At 33.9% G+C, this 25,486-nt stretch overlaps 1 protein-coding gene across 15 annotated transcripts in view; it reads left to right on the top strand.

Moving 5' to 3' along the window:
• Nucleotides 1–25,486, top strand: part of EHBP1 (EH domain binding protein 1) — a 560,843-nt gene that overhangs the window by 452,509 nt on the left and 82,848 nt on the right. For all 15 annotated transcript variants that reach the window (XM_074399272.1, XM_074399282.1, XM_074399294.1 and 12 more), the window contains 4 exons: nt 3,476–3,654; nt 4,573–4,621; nt 9,378–10,280; nt 15,890–16,033. In XM_074399272.1, the coding sequence (XP_074255373.1) occupies nt 3,476–3,654; nt 4,573–4,621; nt 9,378–10,280; nt 15,890–16,033 (1,275 nt within the window). The remainder of the gene's footprint in view (nt 1–3,475; nt 3,655–4,572; nt 4,622–9,377; nt 10,281–15,889; nt 16,034–25,486) is intronic.

Raw genomic sequence — 25,486 nt, 5'->3', positions numbered from 1 at the left:
GTACTGTTTGCCATATATTGTTCTAAGTGTTTTACATGCATTTGTTTCCATATAACAATATTTACTGAATGCCTACATTGTATCAGGCACTGTTCTGGGCATTTGATTTAGGTTAATAAATAAAACAAGCTAAAATTCATGCTCTTGTGGACAGTTTATTTAGTGAGAGCATATAGATAGTAACCAGTAAACATAGTAAATAAAGTATGCAGACTCTAAGAAGATAAGTCTGTGGAAAAAATAGAGCAAGGTAAGTGGATTCAGGGTTGCTGAATTGGGGTTAGGTGATGGAAATGGATTGCATTATGAAGTAGGGTGGTCGGAATAGGCCTTATGGAGAAGACTGCATTGGAGTTAACCATGCAGATACCTGAGAGAGTACCAAGCAAATAGAGCAGGGTAAGTGGATTCGGGGTTGCTGAATTGGGGTTAGGTGATGGAAATGGATTGCATTATGAAGTAGGGTGGTCGGAATAGGCCTTATGGGGAAGACTGCATTGGAGTTAACCATGCAGATACCTGAGAGAGTACCAAGCAAACGGAGGAATCTGTGCAAAGGCCCCAAGGTAGGAACATGTCTAGCTTATCCAAGAAACAACAAAGAGATCAATATGATTCCATTTTGAGGAAGATCTGGTTTCAGCCATGAGGGAGCTACAGTCCATTGGCTCCTACTCCTGACACATGGCTGTTTGCTGTCTCCAAGGAACATGTAGGTTAGGAAACTGTATCACAGCCAACTTTGAACACTGGTGGAACCAGAGGTGGTGATTCACTGAATTAGAATTCCCCTAACCAGCTGCAGTATAAAAATCCTTGAAGAACATGTGTGCTGACTTGATGAGAGGCACAAAGGAAAAGAATCTCAAAGTAAAAGGACCAGTTGGGATGCCTACCAAGACTTTAAGAATCACTACAAGAAAAATGTCTGTGGTAAAGGTTCTAAAACATGGACTCCCTTCAGAAGAGCATCCACAAGCAGTTCGTTGACTTGCAGAGTCCTTCTGAGATAGTTAAATAGATTTCTTCCATCAGTATTGAGCCAAGAGTTGAGGTTGAAGTCACCATTGCAGATGCTTAGGTCAGCTATTTTAATAAATGGATTATCAGTTGTTTTTTCAAGAGGACAGTATGATTCAAAGTGTTTAAGGGAGAGAGCAATAGATAAGATCAGAGAGGAAATGGACATGGGGAGGGTGAGGCAGATCTTGTTATACAACCCTATGAGATACATACCTTTAAAATTTGCATTTTACAGATGAGGAAACTGAGATACAAACAATCAAGTAAGCCTGTCACGTCTGTAGAATCAAGAGCCAGCTGTAACAACAGTTTCATGTGATTATGTACTGAAGGTTTCAAAAAGATTTAATTGCTAATTCCTTTATGACTTTCTGTAAGACATTAGGTAAAAGGCCAATTCTGGAGTAGATGATTCATTTAACAGTGGCTCTATGATTTTCTTTCTCTGTAAGCCACCTTGACCATTTGTAAGTTTCTTCAATTGCACTTTTTTTTTTTTATTGGGAGTAGAATAAGCATCCCTTAACACAAGGCTTTTATATTAGAACCAATTTAAATTTTGGTTTAATTCTTCTAGGCTTTTCATATTGAGCCTTCTTAGAAACAGGGATACAGCCATAATCATAATGATGTAATATGTTTTCTTTAGTATTTATATATAGAAAGCTATTCTAGGTCATAATATGGTGATAATGTCATTTATATATTACCTATAGACATGCTATTGATAATTGAAATGAATTGATGTAATGATAGTTACAGATTATCTGGCCCATGTATGTACTACCCATGCTTGGAATGAATCAGTACTTTAATAATATAATTTGATATAGAAAAACATTTTAATAAAGACAATTCTTTAAGTAATAGAAAGTCTAAGAAAAATATGTTAATGCCTACCTACTTCAGTGATCTCCTAGCTCATCTATAAACCATGCTCCACTTTCCTTCCAGATTAAATAACTAGAGAGATTTGAAAGTCCCAGTGGATCATTACATGAAAAGATATTTCATAGTTCATTTTTACACATCTTAGATTACTAGTTATTTTTTCTGAAGTCAATTTAGTATATTGGTATTCTTTTTTATCTACTTCATTATATTAAGTAGAATTGATCCAAACTGTTGATTTTTATGACCTGTGAGCTTTTCAGCATTGACTTTGTAGAGATGATCATTTAAAGAATAGTACTTTGCTAGATTTATGGTTGTTTACATAATATTTTGTTAATCTGAGAGTTAATAAAAAATGAGAAATTATTTCTGTGGTGTTTCTTACTAGTCTTCTCACAGAAGCAGTGAATACATAAATCATAATTATGTGGGGTTGATTATTTTAATTGTTTGGTACTAACATGCTTTTGTCAAGTGGGGGCATCATTGATCTTTCTTAAGTAAGCAGTGTGGTAAGAATGGTTTGCTTTTTAAACTTAAATGATATTACAGTAAATAATTGTTCTCTTTTCATCTTACTTTAGAGGGCCTCTATTTACTATCTAAGTTTTCTTATAATAGCTAGCACTGTTAATTAATAGCAAGATTTAAAGTCAAGAAACATTTAGCAATTCTCTTTGTAATTTTCCATTGTACTAGCCTCTAAGGTTACCACCACAAAGTGCAGTTGTTATTCAGTAAAAGAAAATGACATGGTTTTAATAATAGTAATAAAAGTTTAGAATAAAATTGTTATTATATAGTCTTACGTTTGTTATTGTTGTTTTAAGTATACGAACAAGGGTAAAAGTATATGCTTATGATTTAAAACACACAGACTACTAACTCACCTAGTATTCAAAAGTAATTCTCAGTGATAATTAGAAAATATTTTAGGCATATCCAAAATACATACTGTTTTGTGCTGTTGCTACCAACACCTGACTGTTACTAATAACTCAAACTGTTTTGCCATCATTAAATTTATGTAAGAAGCATGTTTGAATATGGTTATCATTGTCCTATATACTTAAAATGCATATATGATTACTGTATTTTTAAAACTAACGATGATTTTAATCTCTCTACTACTAAAAATATGTGTTACATTTGGACTTCAAAATACATTATTTTATACCTAGTCGAAAAGGAATCATATTTGTACATAATTGCATTTGGGGAAGATTTTGAGGGTGTGAGAGTTACAAGGTAATAGCCTTAAATATTTGAAAACTTTAACATGATGTTTCCATCAGTAAAGCTCTTGGCTTGTTCTTATGTGTAAGTTTAAAATCTTGCATATCTGCCTCCTTGGCAGGCAAATGCCAAGGGCTAAAACTGAAGATAATAACTTAAGATTTATGTCTCCCTCTTGGAGGTTACAGTTGTCGTTAATTGACAGTTCTGAAGGACCTAAAGTGACATCACAGGATTCGAATGATCTGATTAGGTCAATTTATGTTAATTTTAATCTTCCATTAAATTATTTTAATGTTTTCCTCTTTTCATTTTTTTCTAGCCAAGTCCTATACCAAGTCCTGCTTTGGGGCGAAAGCCAAATGCTAGTCAGTCTTTGCTTGTATGGTGTAAAGAAGTTACAAAGAACTACCGAGGAGTGAAAATCACGAATTTTACTACATCGTGGAGAAATGGTTTATCTTTTTGTGCAATATTACACCACTTTAGACCAGATTTAATGTAAGTAAAAACATTTTCCATTCCCTATAAATATTTTATAATAGACATTTTTTAAAAAAACATAAAATAATTTCTTAGCATATGTCCTGAAATACTTTATATTTGTTTTGTTACCTTGCCTCCACCTCTTGCTTTTGAGAGATGTGTGTCAGAAAGCTTTTCCTTTTTGATAACTAAAAACAATCTTTTTTCTTTTTAAAGAAAATGGTGTCAGGGTGTGGTAGCTCACGCCTGTAATCCCACACTTTGGGAGGCTGAGGCAAGTGGATCACCTGAGATTAGGAGTTCGAGACCAGCCTGACCAACATGGAGAAACCTCATCTCTACTAAAAATACAAAATTAGCCAGGCATGGTGGTGCATGCCTGTAATCCTACCTCATCAGGAGGCTGAGGCAGGAAGATCATTTGAACCTGGGAGGTGGAGGTTGTGGTGAGCCAAGATTGTGCCATTGCACTCCAGCCTGGGCAACAAGAGTGAAACTGTGTCTCAAAAAAAAAAAAAAGAAAGAAAGAAAGAAAATAATTTTTCTCCTTAATCTCAAATAACTGACTTCAAATTATTATGAAAATTGTGTTAGTATTAAAAAGAGAGGAGACAAATAAGCCTGTAGTTTTTTACATTGACAAGAGATTACCTTATGGTAAATTTGGTTGTCAAGGCTAGTCTTTGGTCCCCTGCCTTAACCTCTGTTTTAGATGGAAAGCTTCAGGCAATGAAACATGTAATCACTGTTTTTATTCATTTATTTATTTATTTACTTAATTTTCTACAGTATTAGTTTTGTTGATTGAATTGCTGTGAAATTGCTAGTATTTCTTTAGTATTATTGAATGTCAAATTTTTAGATTCAGTTTGTTTTAAAAACAGCTGTTTTATCAAATACTGTATGTACCCACTGTGCTATTTTCTCCCTCAGTGACTACAAGTCTCTGAATCCTCAAGATATTAAAGAGAACAACAAAAAGGTAAGAATTGATGAGCAAGAAAAATATATAGTTTCAATTTTGGCTTCTCTGCAGATCTTTATTAATTTGGAGAAAGTGAGGCAGTTTTATGAGGTCAGAACTAAAACTCACAGAGGCTTATCTACTTACTGCCGTTCATTAGGATGCATGGTTTACTCTGGTTTATCATGGATTTTTGAAGACCACAAGCACCAGGTTGGCATCAGATTATAATATATGTATTACCTTTATTAACTATTGAGTATTTGTTACAGCATAGTGTTTTTATTCTAAGGTTTAGCTTTTAAAAAACACACCCAAAACTGTTGTGCCATAACTGTTACATAAGTTTAGAAAAATATGTTGGTTGGGGATGAGAACAAGAGCCTAATGGGTTACCAAGAGAGAGTACTTAGGTTCTGAGAAGCAAAATATATAAACATTGGTTATTTTCATTTTATGGTAAACCATATACAGTTATATGCTACGTAACAATGTTTTGGTCAAAAACAGACCATATAGCTGGTGATGTACCATAAGATTATATTACTTTTTTTTTAACTGTACCTTTTCTATGTTTAGATACACAAATACCATTTTGTTACAGTTACCTACAGTATTCAGTATAGGAATATGCTGTGCAGGTTTGTAGCTTAGAAGCAATAAGCTATACCGTATAGCCTAGGTATGTAGTAGGCTATACCATCTAGGTTTGTATAAGTACCCACTGTGATGTTTGCGCAGCAAAATTGCCTGACAATGCATTTCTCAGCACATATGCCCATCGTTAAGCAACACATGACTATATTTTCCCACATAGTTAATCAATATATTGAGATCAGAGGTTCCCAACTGGTATAGGGGAAGGGGATATTGATCCTTTCAGCCTTCAGGGCATCTGTATAAGGCTGAGTTGCTGGAGCCCTGGGCCAGCTAACTGTGGCCACAGGCTGATTTATCTATTTACCCCACACACAGTATGTGCGTTCTGCGTGCAAGGAGGGAAGCACCTAACTCAGCACACAGTAGGTACTGAATTTTTTTCTACTGAATTGAATTCTTCAACTGAAAAATTAATGAAATTTCTTATTGTCTAGAAAAGTAATTCTTACTCTGTAATCTGTGGGTAGAAATCAGTGTGTCCTTGAACATGGTTGAGGGAAAAAATACATTTTACTTTCATAAGTCCTCAACTGAAATTTGGCATTTTCTTCAATTATGAATTTAGGCAATAAACCACTGTAGTGTTAGCCATCCCTGAGACTTTGTCACCTTTAGAAATCACAGATATTTACCACCGGGCACAGTGGCTCACACCTATGATCCCAGCACTTTGATAGGCCATGGGGGTGGATCACCTGAGGTCAGGAGTTCAAGACTAGCCTGACCAACATAGTGAAACCCCATCTCTACTAAAAATTCAAAAAATTAGCTGGGCGTGGTGGTGAGCGCCTATAATCCCAGCTACTCGGGAGGCTGAGGCAGGAGAAATCACTTGAACCCAGGAGGTGGAGTTTGCAGTGAGCTTAGATCAAGCCATTGCACTCCAGCCTGGGCAACAAGAGTGAGACTCCATCTCAAAAAAAAAAAAAAAAAAGAGAAAACACAGATATTTTCAATATTTTCATGTCATGTTATAGTTGTTGCTACAGATATCTACAGATACCTTTTAAGCTTGTAACTTCTTCAAATTAATTAGTGCAGTCATAAAAAGCACATATATTACTGCTTCCCAAATTCATTTTAAGTAATATTTTCATATGTATATTTTTCAGTATAATTGGTTTCTTTTGTAATCCTATGTGTAAAACATTATTCTGAGAAGGGACCCATTGCCAAAAAGGTTCATGAGACAAAGTAGTTAATAACCTCTGTTTTAAAGTTTAACATACTTTAAATAATTAAAATTACTAGTGATCCAGTCTTGGAACCTTGATAGAAGTTCAATTAACAAATAAATCTTTAAATCAAAACAATTTTTCACTTGTATTGCTCTCTAAAACCAAAAATGTGTATTGCCATCAAAAAGGTTTTGTTTCTTCAGCCTGGGGAACATAGCAAGACCCCATCTCTACAAAAAATAAAAAAGTTAGCTGAGCTTTCTGGCATGCGCCTGTAGTCCCAGTTACTTGGGAGGGTGAGGTGGGAGAATAGCTGGAACCCAGGATCTTGAGGCTGTAGTGAGCTAGGCTCATGCCACTGCACTCCAGCCCAGGTGACAGAGCAAGACCCTATGTCCAAAAAAAACATCAAACAAAAGTCTTGTTTCTTTGCAAATGCATAATGCTGGCCCTAGAGCACTAAAAACCTGGAAGTTTCTATTGAAATTTGCTACCAAAAAAGATAATCTTTAAAAATCAGCGTAATTTTCTTACAGAAATCACCCTACAGATGGGCATGTTACAAAATAGATTGTTCTCCTGACTTATTTCTTGTATAATTTTGGAGAGCCTGTGTCTATTAAAGTGAAATGCTTCTTTTTCATTAATTACATCTTTGGTCATGACAGTGCTTCACCTCCATTTTCTTACATTTGAATGAAATGCTAAGCCAATTTAAATACAGACATAAGCATTATAAAATAAACCATTTTTTAAAGTGGATGTTTCAACTCACTGTTCAGAATTTTGAAAAGGAAATACTGTTGATTTTACCTCGTTATAAATGTGTAAAGAATTTGGAGAATCTCATTAAGGCTTAAGTCACACTTCTTTACATTAGCTTTTCATTAACTTAATAATGGTAAGCATATTTAGTGGTAAATAATAATACTGGTAAACATATTTAATGGTAAAATTTACGTATTACTCCATATAAAAGACTATCCCATTAAAAATTTTTTTCAATTAGATCTTTCAGTACAGTCAGTTATGGCTTTTGAAAGGCTTTTCAGTCATCTCTGATGATTCTATTCATTGTACTTTTCAATAAATAATTGTTTTTACATAATCTTTCCTTTCATCATTTGCTACTTCTTACCTGATAGCTACATTGAATTGCTACCTGCAAGTTATTTCTAGCTTTACACAGTTCTTCCCAATACCCCATGTGCCCTCAGATGAACTTAAAGCACCGTAGGAAAACAATACCTGTGTTTTGAATTTCACACAGATGCATAGCATAACTGGCAGTGACTCCTCCTTATCAATTTAATAACATCTGGGAATGACTAAGATAATTTTCTTGGAGAGACCTCTTTTTTCTCCCCACACAAACAGGTGAAAACCAGTAGATAGTTGACCATGGCAGAAGAGGTTAACCTAGGAAAAGTCCTTTATAAAGCCTTAAGCTTGCTTACAAGAAACCTGGTTTGTTTTTAAATGTTTTTTAGTGTAATTAGTGTACATAAAATGAATTGCTACATGAGACAAAACACTAGCAGGAGTTTCCCCAAAAGGAAGTTAATCATTTTCCCAGGTCTGTAAAAAACGCTGAATAAAAAAAGGCATTTACCTGTGACATCTGATCTTAATCAATATGTCAGTGTTTTTAGATAATTTGGGAAATGTTTAGAATACTGCCTGTGGTGCTTTCCCTGATGGCCTGCAATTGATATCTGTCAGTCAAGATGTCAAGACGCATGAAAAGGAAAATGACTTCAATTTTCCTAAAACATATAAAATAACAAACAAGCCTATACCTGCACACCAACTGAGTCATTCTCTCTAGTAAATATTTGAGGTACCTATATTATGAAGCCTAGTGCTGTGAAAATTGAAGAGGTTTTAATATCACAATTTATTTTTCATTTTCTTTCTTACTTGCTCCATAATGTTTATTAAACTACAAGAATATGAGACAAAGATTAAATTCAAATGTAGAAATGTACTTTAACAAGTGCAAAAGACTGATTCCTTCTGAATTGTTACATAATTTCCTAATATGTCTTTTAAGAAAAACTTTGAATTATGATCTTTAATCTTGGTTGCTAAAAAGAGTAAACATTTTACATCCCAAAGCAATAATATATCTTCAGGGTTCTTACTTTCTCTGAGAGTATATCTAAACCTCTAGTCATACTTTTAATGCTTCCTAGCAACACAATGCTGTTTTCAAGGGTTAGTTCAGGATAGCAATAATTAATTGTAAATTGAGAAACAGCTTTGATTATTCAAAACTAGAAAAACCTGATGTGCCACAGTAATTTAAAGGCTAACAAAAATAATACAATGCAGCCTCACATTCTCAACTAGGTTGTAGTACTCAAAACATTTCATTCTTTCCAAAATGGATGAATTAAAATGAAGCCACTCGTTTCATTATGAAAATCAGTCTTAATTGAGCATTAAAAAAAGTTTCTGTTTCTAGGTTTAAATTGCATTTATTTGTATTTTATATCAAGTAATCTAGTAGTTAGTTCTTTTGACTTATCTAGCTGTGCTTTTTCTTCACAAATCACTGCAATTACATGATCATGGAAAAGAGGTTGATAGAAATGATAAAGCTCAATATGGATTAGTCTAATGTTTCTTTATACCTTAGTTCCTTATCTTAAAAGTCCATCCTCAGAGTTTTAAAAACTTTTACTCTCATTTTTGCTTATTTCATTTATTGGAAAAAGTATTTTAATTATTATTTATTACCCTTTTTTTCTTGCCTCTACCCCCACTTTTATACATTGCTGACTTTTGGAATTTTGTTATTTTCATATAACATAATGTCAGTAACGTACCCTCCAATAACAACAAAAACAACAAAAATTAAAAATTTGCTCTTTTTAAAATGTATGAATTATGTGAACTGTTCAATATATCTTTTGTTTTTCTTTTCTTTGAAGGCATACGATGGATTTGCCAGCATAGGGATTTCTCGGTTATTGGAACCTTCTGATATGGTTTTATTAGCAATTCCTGATAAACTGACTGTTATGACTTACCTCTATCAAATAAGGGCACATTTCAGTGGCCAAGAACTAAATGTCGTTCAGATAGAAGAAAACAGCAGTAAAAGCACATATAAAGTTGGAAACTACGAAACAGATACAAACAGTTCTGTTGATCAAGAAAAATTCTATGCAGAGCTTAGTGATTTGAAGCGGGAGCCTGAACTACAACAGCCTATCAGCGGAGCAGTAGACTTCTTATCACAGGATGACTCTGTATTTGTAAATGATAGTGGGGTTGGAGAGTCAGAAAGTGAGCATCAAACTCCTGATGATCACCTTAGTCCAAGCACAGCCTCCCCTTACTGTCGCAGGACTAAAAGTGACACAGAACCCCAAAAGTCTCAGCAGAGTTCTGGAAGGACTTCAGGATCCGATGACCCTGGAATGTGTTCTAGTACAGATTCAACCCAAGCACAGGTTTTGTTAGGCAAAAAGAGACTATTGAAAGCTGAGACTTTAGAATTGAGTGACTTATATGTTAGTGATAAGAAGAAGGATCTATCTCCACCCTTTATTTGTGAGGAGACAGATGAGCAAAAGCTTCAAACTCTAGACATCAGTAGTAACTTGGAGAAAGAAAAATTAGAGAATTCCAGATCTTTAGAATGTAGATCAGATCCAGAATCACCTATCAAAAAAACAAGTTTATCTCCTACTTCTAAACTTGGATACTCATATAGTAGAGATGTAGACCTTGCGAAGAAAAAACATACTTCCCTGAGGCAGACAGAGTCTGATCCAGATGCTGATAGAACCACTTTAAATCATGCAGATCATTCATCAAAAACAGTCCAGGTAAGTGAGTTAGAATGGTGAATACTATATTTAGTAATTAGTTATTCTCTGTTTTTGTTTCTTTTTGCTTTCATAGATGTTAGAACGATTAAAGGTGAAATATAATTTCTATTATAAAAACTCCTGAGGCCATGCAGTAGTGTGTGCCTGAGTCCCCGCTATTTGGGAGGCTGAGGAAAGAGGATTGCTTTGGCCCAGGAGTTTGAAACCAGCATGGGTAACACAGTGAGTCCCTGTCTCAAGAAAAGAAAAACCTGAAATATGCCTGCTGTATATTTAAGGTTTATGATATAATATTTTAAGCCTACAAATTCCAATTTCAGTATTGAAGATTATTGTATAATAAGGCTATAAAAAAATTGAAGGACAAAGAATGTCAGCTTTTCAAATAAAAATATTATTACTTATAAAAACAATATTCTACTATAAGATAAAGCAAAATGTTTCAATATTCCATTTAATAAGAACATGATTCTAAAAGGGTATAATACCAAATTAAATATTTCCCATTTAAAGCATTTTCCTTAGGTATTTTCACTGGCATTTTTAGTCCCATCATTACTTGTGGTTAAAAATCCCAGCAGCATCCAAATTTCTCCTCATGGAGGGAATAGTGTGCAGTTTTAACCTTTCTCTTACTGATGATATTAATACTTTACTGTTTTTACTTGAATCTCTGGTACCATCAGTTATAAGATATACTGTTATTTTATGTACCACAACAAAAAAGAACAACATTGTCAATAAAATTATGATATATGGTTTTCCTCTCACTTAGAATTTTTATATCTATTGAAAGACCTCTTTTAGACTTATTTAGGCATAGATTATTTGATCAAATAACACTCTTATATATACATAAGGAGAAATTTTAGGCAAAATAAATTGATTAAGGTATTCCTAAAAGTTTTTCGCATTTAGAATCCAACTCTTCTGAATCACTTTTTGATTTAGATTGTTGGTATTCCTGTTTTTTTCCACACAGTTATCCTCTGTGCCATCAAAAGCATTGTGTTACAGTAAATGGTTCTCAAAGCCTGATTTGGGGGCCTCTGAAGTTCTCCATGTCCCTTTCAGTTAAAGCTATTTTTATAATGATACTTGGGCATTGTTTGCCTTTATCACTCTCGTTCTCTCACAAGAGTACAGTGGGATTTTCTGGAGGTTACATGATTATTAAAATATGTTAACATCTAATGAGTTCATTGTGGCTACTTCTAAATGAAAAAAACAATGTATTAAAAGTATATTAGTTTTAATATCAAAAATGGCAAATATCAATAGATATAATCCATATAAGCAAGAGTTCTTTGGGATCCTCAATAATTTTTAAGCATATATGGGGATTCTGAGACCAAAAAATCAGAGAATTTCTGAATTTATACAATTTCTCCACAACTGTCTGTGGGATTTTCTTCCAAGTCAGTATACTCATTGATAATAGCACTTTCTTGGCTTTGCCAGAAGCTTTCAACAAAAGATTTTTAGACAGTAACCTGGAGTTATGTTTTTTTCTCAAATAGTCCTCAAGTGGTGTTGACTGAAACATCAAGGAATTGCCATCATGCCACCAGAAATACCAAGCAATATATATATAGGTAGACAACCATGTCTTGACTGCCACCTGGATGACAGAGTGTAAGATGCTGCCATTTATAAGTTTTCAGAGGTATCAAGAAAGAATTTACATCTTAGAATCAAAGAAGTATAATAGCTGTTAAAGCAAGCCCCTGTTCTCCTAATCATAAACTTCAAATCAAAAGTTTTAAGTAGCTAAATCTCTCTGAAAGCTTTCAGGACAACATAATATCCACACATAGTAGATAACCAATAAACATCTAGTGATTGACAATTGCAAAAACTTGATGACCCTGAATTGTAATATTCAATATTATTTCTCTTTCTTTTTTTTTTTCTGAGATGGAGTCTCACTCTGTCACTCAGGCTGGAGTGCAATGGCATAATCTCACCTCACTGCAACCTCTGCCTCCAGGTTCAAGTGATTCTCCTACCTCAGCCTCCCCGGTAGCTGGGACTACAGGTGTGCGCCACCATGCCCCGTTAATTTTTGTATTTTTAGTAGAGATAGGGTTTCACCATGTTAGGCAGGCTGGTCTCAAACTCCTAACCTCAGGTGATCTGCCTGCCTCAGCCTCCCAAAGTGCTGGGATTACAGGCATGAGCCACTGCACCTGGCCAGATTTTTCTTAGAAACCAGATTTTTAAGGCAAATATGTTTAATTAAAACTAGAAATTGATTGATGTTTAAAATTAAAAATACCCTGGACTGGGAATCAGTGAGCCTGGATTCTCATTTTGGCTCTCCCAGTAATTAGTAGTGTGACATGTTAACTAGCCATTTAGTCTCTTGCGATCTTATTTTCCATGTTTGTTAAATGAAGTAATCTTTAAGAACCCCTTTAGCTGTGAAACCATCATTCTGTGATTCTATTCAGATGTTTAAAGTTTACTGGATGATAGAAGCAACATCTATTGATAGTTCCATATATGTTTTCCATTGGCCATTCATTGGCTTATTGGTCAGAATTTTGCTTAGGGTAAATTTAAAGGTTTTTATTGACACTGGATTGGCAAAAGTAATGTCTAACAATAAACAGTGTAATAGAGGTGCTGACATTTGGTAGGTTTTTAAAATTGAATTTTGGACAATTAAAAATCAGCTGAATTTGGACAATTAAATACCAGCTGAATTTTGGACAATTAAAAATCTGTTTCTCTTTGATACACAGTATTTGAATTCTCAAATATACATCTTTTTACATTTTAACTTCTCTGAAATCAAGATATGTAGTATATCAGAGTTTAATTGGCAGCATTTGTTCTTTCTTAGTAGTTCATAAAATAATAGCAAATCTTACAATTAAGAGCATTGGATTTGAGGAAATTTAGTAACTTTAATATGGCTTTATATACTTAACAAAGTCATAATGTTGTCCATTTGGATACTTAATACATGTGATGACAGTTATATATCTTACACATATCTCTTAAATTTTACAACCCATAAGATAAATAGTCAAATCCTATTTTATATGTGGGAAATCTGGGTTTTGCAGGGTTACTTAAGGTTACATGGTAAATGTTATAAGTTTGAATTCAAAAGCAACCTTGTCTTCAAAGTCTGTGCTTCTCCACTTTAATGTCTTTTTTTTTTTTTTTTTTTTTTTTTTTTTTTTACCATAATACCATTAAAAAGTAATTATAGCTGAAGTACAAAGTGGTCAACATTACTGAAGGACAGTTTAACAATGTGCGTCAAATTCCTTAAAAATGTTTATCTCATTAGATCCCACTTTCAGGAATTTTTCCTAAGGAAATAATTAGAATTGTGTAATAAAAATTTACCTTTAAAGATATTCATAAAGCATTATTTATGACCATAAAAAATTGTATGCAACCTAAATGTTCAGCAAAATAATGCAAGTTAACTAATGTATGATGCATCTATACAATATAATGTAAGGTAGCCAATTAAAAATCATGTTTTAGGCTGGGCATGGTGGCTCAAACCTGTAATCCCAGTATTTTGAGAGGCTAAAGTGAAACAATCGCTTGAGCCTGATAGGTCAAGGCTGCAGTGAGCCGTGATCATACCACTGGACTCCAGCCTGGGTGACATAGCAAGACCCTGTCTCAAAAAAGTAATAAAATAAGATAATTTTTAAAAATATGTTTTCAAAAAATATTTAAGACCTTGAGAAAATGCTGAAAATACACTAAGTGAAAAAAAAGCATGATTCTACAGTGATTGTCTCTGGATAACAGGACTACTACTGATTTTTAATTTTTCTTCTTTTTAACTAATATTTATTTTCCAAAATATCTGTAGTGAATTGCATTTCTAGCCAGAAAAAAAAAAAAATTATGTTTCTGTGCTCTTAAACACAATTGGTGATTTGATTTTGGTGTTAAGACCAAAACAGTTTTTCACTGTCTCTGTAGTTGGTTGTAATCACTGAAGACGATAAAATCACAGAAATTAGAGCTAGTGGGATTTTAAAGATGATCCCTCGTTTCAAAGATTAGGTAATTGAGGGATTAAAACAAATAGTTAACATTTATTCAGTGCTTGCCATGTACCTTTGCTCAGTACATTATACTATTATCTAATCTTTGCTCTGTCCTTCTGAGTGTTGGTCTCTTTTTATCCTTACTTTATAAATGAGGAAACTGAGGCTTAGAGAAATTAACTTGCCCATAGTTAAGTGGTGGAACTGATATTTGAACCCAGGTCTGTCTGACTCCACAATTCTTAAACATCATGTAATGGAATGTGGTGAGTTTTTAACTGACCTGCTCTAGGTTACATTGCTTATTATTAGTGGAAGAGGGATTAACAGCCTGACATCTTGACTGAAAATTCAGTGTTCTTTTAATTAATTTTGTCTGTTTTTGAGACACTGTTGATATTGTAACCAGTCAAATGTAATGACCAATTCTATTGTGTCCTGTTCAACATGAACTTAGACCTATCATTATCACTTAAACATTTTATTTGTAGCTATTAAGAATTTTTGTTTAATCCTCTTAAAAATCTTAGGTGATGAAAATGTCCTGGAATTAGGTAGTGGTGATTGTTCATAACCTTATGAAATACTAAAAACTACTGAATTGTACACTTTAAGAAAAATCTTTTCTTCTTTAAGATTATAGAAAAAAAGCTTTAATAAATAGTAAAATATAAAGATCACAAAGAAACATCAAAATGCTGAACTTATCTTTAAAAAGATAGTCTCAAATAATATGAAATAAAGTAATAGCTGTACTTATTTTCTTTTCCTTGAAAGTGATACTTATGATTGAACCAAAACTATGCAATGAAAGGGAAATAAAAGAAATTAAGTACCAGATAATAATAATAGACATCTAAAGCCAGAAGTTGGTTACTTAGTAGAAAAAAAAGGAATTTAGACTGTAAGGAAGATGAATATTTATGCTTTTTAAATTTTATTTGAGAACTGATCTCTGTTGATGGACAATATCTGTTGTTCTCCAAAATTATATTATAAAATTACAGATTAATCCAGGAGAATACTTTTCCAGTTCTGATATTGTCAGTTGTTTTTATACGGATAGTGAGCAATGGAGAAGACTAGTTTTACATTTTTTTTAATGAAATATAATGGCTTTGAATTTTCTATAAACATTCTCAAGAATTTGTTGCCACAGACATTTAATATTTTATTAACATTCAAATTTGGAAAACGTTATCAATTCTATAAGACTGAAAATAAAACTCTGAATGTTAAAAAATTTCTTTGTCAGATTATATTGTGTTTATGAGCAAATGCTGATAATATATATAATATATATGAGCCTCATACCTAATGAGAATATGTTCTAATCAAATTATAATTAAATTTAATCAGTTATAGACAGTAAAGATTTATTTCCCTTATATCAAGATTTATGTATTCATTCCACGGTTTCTAGTCAATATTAATATTCTCCATAGGTAATCTCATGAAGCTACAATCTTATTCATGATCTCTATTATTTCAGCAGATTGTCTAACCTTTCATTAGTTTACAAATGTAGATTATCTGTTCTTTTTTTTTGGCTTCTAATTTTGTACCTTTGCTTTTAAGCATCGAATGTTATCTAGACAAGAAGAACTTAAGGAAAGAGCAAGAGTTCTGCTTGAGCAAGCAAGAAGAGATGCAGCTTTAAAGGCAGGGAATAAGCACAGTACCAACGCAGCCACCCCACTCTGCAACAGGCAGCTAAGTGATGTAAGGAGCATTTGTTAAAAAATACCTTAAGTTGTTCATTGTAATCATGGGGAGGAGGGAAGTAATTTGCTTATATTTTTGCTATATTATTTTTCTATAGACTGTACATTGTGAATATTTGGCGCACTTACTGAACTGATGAAGATAAATTCATACTTTTAGGAGCATTTGGTCATTATTTCTACACAGCGGTGTTAGTGATGAGGGAAAGTAAGATCCAATATAATTTCCACATATATATGAATAATCTGTTTTTTTGTTAGTTTATATTTTATAACTGTAGTTGTACTCTAAGATTATATTTTTGTCAATGGAAGTTAATTTCATTGGAAATATTAGAATATAATAATGATGTCCATTATTTATTGAATATCTAACAAGTATTTCAGAAACAATAATTTTGATTTTACTTAACTCCATGAAGACTGAGGCCAATAGGGAAGGTAACTTGTGCAAGGTCACAGAGTCAGTAAATGGTGAATCCAGGATTTGAACCTGAGCCTTATTAGATTCCAGAGTCAGTGCACTTTCCTATCACATATTGCCATCCTTGTATTAAACCACATTTTTATACCTATTTTTGTGTAGTGCTTCACAGATAATAATGAACATATAATAATAGGAGCCCTTAAAATTTAGGGGGACACAAACCTCTTCAGGAATCAGAAAACTGTGACAGTTTCACCACAGCACCACCATGTATTAGTATTTGTTTTTCCCAGACAGAACAGTTCTATGCAATATAGATAGGAAGCTACATGCCAGATTCACCTTGTTACATTTGTTTCAGATTTACCCAAAGAAGTACCCTGTTGCTTATGAGATTATGCTTTGAACAGTCCCAAGATACTTTCCCACCCTTCCTCTTTCAAGTTATCTGTTGCTGCATTAAAAACCACTGCAGGTTGAGGCACGGTGACTCACGCCTATACCCAACACTTTGAGAGGATGAGGTGGGAGGATCTCTTGAGCCCAGGACTTTGAGACCAGTCTAGGCAATAGTGACACCCCAACTCTACTTACAGGAAAAACAAGAAAAACAACAACAACAACAAAACTTACTGGCATAAAACAACTGTCTTATTACATTAATAGATTCTGTGAGTTAAGAATTTAGATAGGGCCAGGCGCAGTGGCTCACACCTGTAATTCCAGCACTTTGGGAGGCCGAGGCAGGTGGATCACGAGGTCAAGAGATCGAGACCATCCTGGTCAACATGGTGAAACCCCGTCTCTACTAAAAATACAAAAAATTAGCTCGGCATGGTGGTGCGTGCCTGTAATCCGAGCTACTCAGGAGGCTGAGGCAGGAGAATTGCCTGAACCCAGGAGGCAGAGGTTGCGGTGAGCCGAGATCGCACCATTGCACTCTAGCGTGGGTAACAAGAGCGAAACTCCGTCTCATAAAAACAAACAAACAAACAAAAAGAATTTAGATAGGACACAGTGATAGTGACTTGTTTATGCTCCATGATGTCTGGGGCTGGCTTTCAGCTAATAAGACCTCTGCCAGACTGTCAGTTGGAACACCTACATGTGGCCTCTCCATATGGTCTCTCTACTTCTCTTGTGTGGGCTTCCTCATAGCATGGTGGCTAACTTCCAGGAACAAGTGTCCCAATGGAATAAGGCATAAATATGTGGCTTTTCTTTAAAAAGACCTAGCTTTTCTTAAAAGCAAAATCACTTTAAGTTTATTGTAAGAAAGGAAAATTCTTTGCAAATTTCAGTTATGAACATAGATGCAAAACTCCTATAGAAAATAATTAGCAAATTCAAGCCAGAAGTATTTTAAAAGGTTAACATACCATGGTCAATTTGGATTTATTCTAGGAATGCAAGATTGTTTAATTTTTCAAAAATCAAGCAATGTCATTGGCAACATTAACAGAATAAAGAAAACTGAAGCACATATAGAAAAAGATTGGAAAAATATCAACATCCTCTCATGGTCCACAGGGAGAAAAGAACCACGATTCTTAACCTCTGGGGATAGAAAGGAACTTTATTACTTTATTAATCTGCTAAAATGTACAAATAAAAAGCCTATAGCAAACATACTTAATTATGAAACATTGAAAGCTTTCCATTTGTGACAGATTAAAAGACAGGAAAGTCCACTATCAATCACTTCTATTCTACATCATCATGTTGAATAGAACCTAAGGCAAGAAAAAGAAATCAAAAGATATAACAGATGAAAGAAGACAAATAAAATTATCATTATTCACCAGAAGTATGATTTGTACATAGAAAATCCCTTCAAAATTACAAGATTACTGGAGATAATATTTGAAAATAAATTCTATTTTAATAAAATTAATGACCAGCAAGCACATAAGAAATATTTTTAGTATCATTAGTTATCAAGCAAATGAAAATCAAAGCCACAGTGAGATACCACTATGAAAATGACTAAAATTTAAAAGACTGACAGTAACAAGTGTGAGAGGGATTTGGAGCAACTAGAATTCTCACATTTTGCTGGTAGGAATGTAAAATGGTACAACCATCTTGAAAAATAGGCCATTGCCTATAAAGCTAAACATGCACTTACATGACCCCAACAATTCCATTTTAAGGTATATAACCAAAGAAACTAAAAACATTTGGCTATTCAAAAACTTTCACACAAAATTTTATAGCAGTTTTGTTTGTAGTATCCAGAAATAGGACAAAATTTTAATGTCCATCACCACACAAATGAATAAACACATCCTGATACACCCATACAATAGAATACTACCCAGCAATGCAAAGGAACAAGACACTGAAATACACAATAATGTAAATGAATCTTGGAGATATTATGCTGAGAGCCCAAAAGAGCACATATGTAATTATTTCACATGAAACTCAACAACAAGCAAAACTAATGTAGCATGACAGAAAGCAGATTGGTGAATTGCCTGATGCCAGGGTAGGCAGAAATGACTGCAAAAGTATGTGAGCATGAGCAAACCTTCTAGAGAGATGTAAAAGATTTATAGCCTTATTGTGTCTGATTACCCAAGAGTATATATTTGTTAAAACATCAAATTTAAAATGGATGCATATTACTACATGTAAATTATATCTTAAAGTTTATCTTTTAAAATTGTTTATTAAAAACAAACATTTTCTAAATATTTACAAGAGTGTTAAAAATAGATAATATGCTAAGAATAAAGCTAACAAGAAATATCCAAGACCTTTAGGCAGAAAACTAAAACATTCTGAAAGATATAAAAGAATAAATAAATGGAAGGGCATACTATGTTCATAAATTGGAAGACTCAATGTTTTAAACATTTTATTTTATTGTGATAAGAACAGTTAACATGAGAGCTCTTTTTATAAAAAAATTGAGTGTACAATACATTATTATTGACTATGGATACAGTGTTTTATAGCAGATCTTCAGAACTTATTCACGTTGCTTAGCTGAAGCTTAATTCCTGTAGATTAGTAACTGCCCATTTTTCCCTTTCCTTCCAGTTCCTGTCTACCACTATTCCAGTCTTTGATTCTGTGAATCCGTTTTAGATACTTCTTATAAGTAGAACCATGCAGTAGTTGTCTTTCTGTAACTGACTTAAAGGCTCATCTATGTTGTAGCATGTAACAGAACTGACTACTTTTTAAAGGCCGAATGGTATTTCACTGTAGGTATATGCCACATTCTTTTTATCCATTCATCTGTCCATGGACATTTAGGTTGTTATCACATATTGGCTATTGTGAATAATGCTGCAGTGAACATAGGAGTGCTAAAATCTCTTCAAGATCTTCAGTTTTTGATTTCAGTTTTTTTTTATAAATACCCCAAAGTGGGATTGCTGGATCGTATGGTAGTTCTGTTTTTAATTTTTTCAGGCACCTTCATCCGTTTTCTGTAACAGTTGCACAATTGTATATTACCACCAACAGTATGCAAGGATTCCAGTTTCTCCATATTCTCATCAACACTCGCTACTTTTGTTTATTAAATAATAGCCAATATTGTTTCAAACAATAGCTTGTTAGAAATAAGCATGGAATGATATCTCATTATGATGCTGATTTGCATTTTCCTGATGATTAGTGACATTGAACATCTTTTCATGTAACCTGTTGTTCATTTGTATGTCTTCTTTGAAGAAATGTCTATTCGAGTACTTAGCCCACTTTTTAATTGAGTTAACAGTTTGTTTTGGGGGTGGGGGTTGGCTATTGAGTTACAAGAGTTCTTACTTATTACTTAAGAGACCACTAAAACTTCTTTAGCAATTTCTTTATTTTATTCCTCCGTACTTTGTTTCTATACAACTAAACTAAGTCCTTCTGGTGAATACCAAAAATAATGAGAAGAGCTATTTTAATAATTGCTATTATAATACTTAAATAGAAGCATATAGTGTGTGGGACAATGTCTGTGTACTCAGTACAGTTAGCTACTTGTGAGACTTTTGTATTTAGTTCTGGGCTGAGAAAAAGTGAGAATTTATAGGGGATTCCGAAAAGGGTTAAAGGAATAAAAGCAAAGATCTACTTGTAAGGAAAGAAAGGCTTATAAAATATAAAAAAGATGTAACTGGGAAGCTTAAGTAATCATTTGAATATATGAAGCCTCAAAATCCATCTGGTAGGCTGGGCGTGGTAGCTCATTCCTGTAATCCCAGCACTTTGGGAGGCCGAGGTGGGTGGATTGCCTTAGCTAAGGATTTCAAGACCACCCTGGGCAACATGGCGAAACCCCGTCTCTAACAAAATACAAAGAATTAGCCAGGCATGGCGGCATGCGCCTGTAGTCCCAGCTACTCAGGAGGCTGATGCAGGAGAATTTATCAAACCCGGGAGGTAGAGGTTGCTATGAGCTGAGATCACACCACAGCACTTGAAACTGGGGGACAGAGTGAGACTGTCTCAAAAAAAAAAAAAAAAAATCCACCTGGTAGCCCCTAAGAGAATAAACTTACAAACTACTCAGCATGGCCTCGTGTCCTTGCAAATCCTGTCCCCTCCCTTTACAGCCTTCTCTTACCTCTCTCTCATTTTTTTCATTCTACAGACCAGTTATAAGTTGCTTACTGTATCTGAAATGTGCTGTACTTTCATTCTTGTGTCAAGCATTTGCTGTTGTTGCCTTGAAATACCCATCTTCCCTTGATAGTTTCTACTGAAATAGCACTTTTATAAACACTCCCCTCATGGCTCCTTGCAGTAAAGTTAAATCTCTTTCCCATATCTTTTTCTATTATTCTCTACCACAGCATACTGTCATCCCAATATAATTATCTACTTACAAATCTCTTTCTCTCAGTCAGCAGTCGGCTATTTAAAAGTACAAGGACCTTGTATGCCCAGCACCAAGTAGTAATATTTAATAAATGTTTGTTGAATGAATAAATGAAGGAAATAGTGACAGGCTATTTTTCATATCCTCTGAGTGTCAACTAATAAAAAATGAGCTTAAACATGAAAACTGTTATAAAGAGGTTCTTAGTAGGTCTGTAAACAGGAAAAATAAATGTTTCTCTGAAGGTCTTTAAAGCAGAATTGAGCAGAGAAAGTTAGTGTTCCTTTGTCTGAAGTCAGTTACAGATCAGATTACTTTTGCCACTTGGGGACTTAAGCTTGTAACATTCTTTTCTTGCTATTCTCCAATCGTACATTATGATACCTTTCATTGTTGTTATGATGTGTGTTTGCCAAATCCTTACACACACCTGCTTTTCCCATATTCTGGAACTCTGATCAGAGTTCAGCTTTCAGTTCTGCCTTGAATCACAACACTCTGCAAAACAGTCCCTTTCAAAATGAGTATAGCTTTAGGCTGCTAGCCTGGAAAGCTATTTCTAAGACACTGAAAACAACTCTTGGTAATCTTATTGGGTGGATCCTTATGTAAATATTCCATTTAAGTTATCCTCAGGAAAGATTTAAGTTGTAATTTCCCTCAAAGGACAACTCACCAACACAGATACCATAAACCTTTTAATTTTTCTAAATTTTTGGCATATTTTAGTGCATATTTTAGTGAATACTTGGTACAACCACTTATTGCCTTTCAGGTCTGTTTACATGAAAGTTTACATGATTCATTCATATCATTGTGCATTAACCTGTTTCATTTGCTCCCTGAAATTATGTCTATAGGAGACATATTTCATTGCTCCGGTTCTCTGTGTTTTATGTTCCTTTTCTTTATGTTCTTTTTGTTCTATGAAGATTTTCAAAGATTGAATTTGACTAATGTAAGTTTTAGGTGTGATTTTTGTGTTTTTCATTGTATTCCACTTGTATTTTAAATCATTTTTAAAATTACAACTGTTTGATAGCTTCAGCAGTCTACCCAACTGGTAATCTAAAGGAGACTTCTTGATTGTATAGTATATAAACATAGACTCCAAGAAAAACTTTCCTTTTTTATTATTTTTCTTTATCATTCCATTTCCCCATATACTTTCCTCCCAGATATGTACAAATAGAATTTTAAAAGCTAATCTGGCCTGTAATCCCAGCATTTTGGGGAGGCTGAGGCAGGCAGATCACCTGAGGTCAGGGGTTTGAGAACAGTGTGGCCAATGTGGTGAAACTCATCTCCACTAAAAGTAGAAAAATTAGCCAGACATGGTGGTGCATGCCTGTAGTCCCTGCTACTCAGGAGGTTGAGGCAGGAGAATCCCTTGAACTGGAGGTGGAGGTTGCAGTGAGCAGAGATTGCACCACTGTACTCCAGCCTGGGCAACAGAGCAAGCCTCTGTCTCAAAAAAATAAAAATAGGCTGGGCAGGGTGGCTCACACCTGTAATCCAAGCACTTTGGGAGGCCAAGGTGAGCAGATCATTTGAGGTCAGGAGTTCAAGACCAGCTTGGCTAACATGGCAAAACCCACCTCTACCAAAAATACAAAAAATTACCTGGGTGTGATGGCACATGCCTGTAGTCCCAGCTACTCTGGAGTCTGAGGCACGAGAATCACTTGAACCCAAGAGGCAGAGGTTGCAGTGAGCCAAGATTGTGCCACTGCACTCCAGCCTGGGCAACAGAATAAGACTCCATCTCAAAAAATTAATAAAATAAAGACAAAAGATAAACAAAATAAAATAAAAGCTAACCTGTTTCAGATGCTTTTGCTAATTACTTTGCATTGGAATATAATTGCTTTTTTAAAATGCATTTAATAAACCCACCATTCCGTTTAATAACACTTATATACTTGTACAGGTATCTGAAAGAGATATTTGCACTTGATGTGCTAAAGTTTAGAATTCATACACTGTAAGCAAAATAAAGGATAACAGTCCTGCTACCCACAGTCCTTTTTGTTAGCATATTAATAAAGCACTTTGAACGTATCAGAAGAATGATGCTATATAAGTTCATAACTTTTTTAAAAGAATAAAATCTATTTTATATGTAGAAAATCTAAAAAGAATCAGGATGAAACTTCAGTTTAATTAGTCTAATCATCAATGAATTTATAAATGTTTGTTTTTGTTTTGTTTAAGCAATATTTATGTAGCATAAGAGTATGATTTGTAGATAGTTGTTAGGTATCTGGAAGCATTTTAGAAAGAAGTATCAGAAAGTAATTACAATGCTATTATAAAACAGACTTGAAGTTGTTCATCTAATATTTAATCTGCTGGCGTAATGGCCCACCCATTACACTCAATTGGTTCAGGAGCCTTTTCTCACGTAGCAGGTAGCAGAATCAAACTGCAAGTTAGCGACAAGTCCTGGAAGGTTTGCAGTATCTGTCTATAAAGACCTGAAGGAATGTTTGAATCCTCTAAAGAAAACAGTATACATGGGAAAGGATTTTAGTTTGATCAGTTCTTAGTTAACTAGAAAGACCAGTAACCACACAGTGACTTTTTTTTAAACTCACCTTTGGAAATGAATCCAAATGGCTTAAGAGAACTAAGAGAATGCAAGTTGCTCTTTTGCAAATTAAACCTTTGACAGGTATTTTATGGCCATGAAGGGTGAGACGTCAACTGTGTACTTTTGATGTTGATTGGAAATTATTGATTTAAATGGCACTAGTCTGTCATGCTGATAATTACAGCAGATTGAGATAAGATCGCTAGATATTCTTTAAATAATAAAAGAAGCATTTGCCATTCAGTTGGTAAAAAACACTGAATTTTTTTGGTAATTTCTAATAGTATCTTTTTCTGTAGTTTTCATATGTATGTGTTCTAAGTATGTAACATCATAAAAATATGTATAAGATTATACTTACATATTTAAGAATATTGGCTGTCTTAAATAATAGCCTCCTAGAAATCAAAGCTTTAACATTAATTTCAAGTTAAAATTTTGTCTTTTTCCTAATTATACATATTATCACTTCTACTGTTACGAAGAAGTAATTTGACTTTACATTTGTAATTTTGTATGAAAGTATGTCAATTATCACTTATTATTTAAAAATCTAAACCTTTAGTAACATACAGAGTGAGTTTTTAGTTAAAAAATCTAAAACCTTTAATAATATACAGATTTTACTTAGGAATTTTTATTCTCCCTATGAGCTGAACTGTCTGTGCCCAGGGCACTGAAATGAAAATATATCCTTATTTTTTACTTCAACACAATCACCAACATATTTCATGTATAAAATCTATTTCAGACCAGTAAGACACTTTGAATGTATAGCTGATCTTTTTATAGTTGCATTTTAGAGAAGAAGAATGCCGGCATACTTCTATGTTCAGCATAAATAGCTCATACAAAGCAGTGGTTTTTATTCCATATTATTCTAAATAATAGTTTATCTATTATGTCTAAATGTAAGTTGATTTGAAGTCGGCTATCCTAACAATAGTTACTAGACTTCTTAGAAAACATATTGTTAGCTTGCTAGCGTATCTTCAAAGTCATACAAAATACCAGCATTGATGTGGTGGAAAAAAAAACTCAAGCATCTTTTCTATTATGTGGCCATAAACCCCTAACCTCAAAAGTTTTATTTGAGGTTGCCATGAATTCATGAAGCTAGGGCTAGGTGTCTTAGCATCAGGAGCACTTCTTTTATGCAAGTATTAATGGCTGTGGACATTTTTCATATGACTGTTCAATACCATGTTGAACATCCCAGGATGAATATCACCATTACTAAAGCTGTATTTTATATTGCCTATTTTGTTATTGCTCAGCATGCACAAGAGTAGATTTTAAATCTTTATTCATTTTGTTTTTTAATGTGTCTTTTGTTCTTCTTATCATGTTCCTGCTTTCCCAAGGATATATGCCTTGAATGAAAAGTCACATGTGCATTACTAATTGTGTGCTATTGTATTTACAGTTCCTAGTGGTGGCAGTGTGAAGCTACTAATTCCTTTGCTTCACTTGATGTAAAATAATCTGAGTGTCTTTGATAGCAGTGAAACAGTATTAATTGTTTTGTACATTTCTTGGTCACTCTTCTTAGGTGGTCTTCATAATCTATTAGAACTTTCAGCCAGATTTTTGTAATGTCATG

Source organism: Saimiri boliviensis, chromosome 1, assembly GCF_048565385.1.
Source record: "Saimiri boliviensis isolate mSaiBol1 chromosome 1, mSaiBol1.pri, whole genome shotgun sequence".
In the NCBI taxonomy this organism is placed as follows: Eukaryota; Metazoa; Chordata; class Mammalia; order Primates; family Cebidae; genus Saimiri; species Saimiri boliviensis.
Note: the sequence above shows the minus strand (reverse complement) of the source record. Positions and strands in the feature narration are given on the sequence as shown.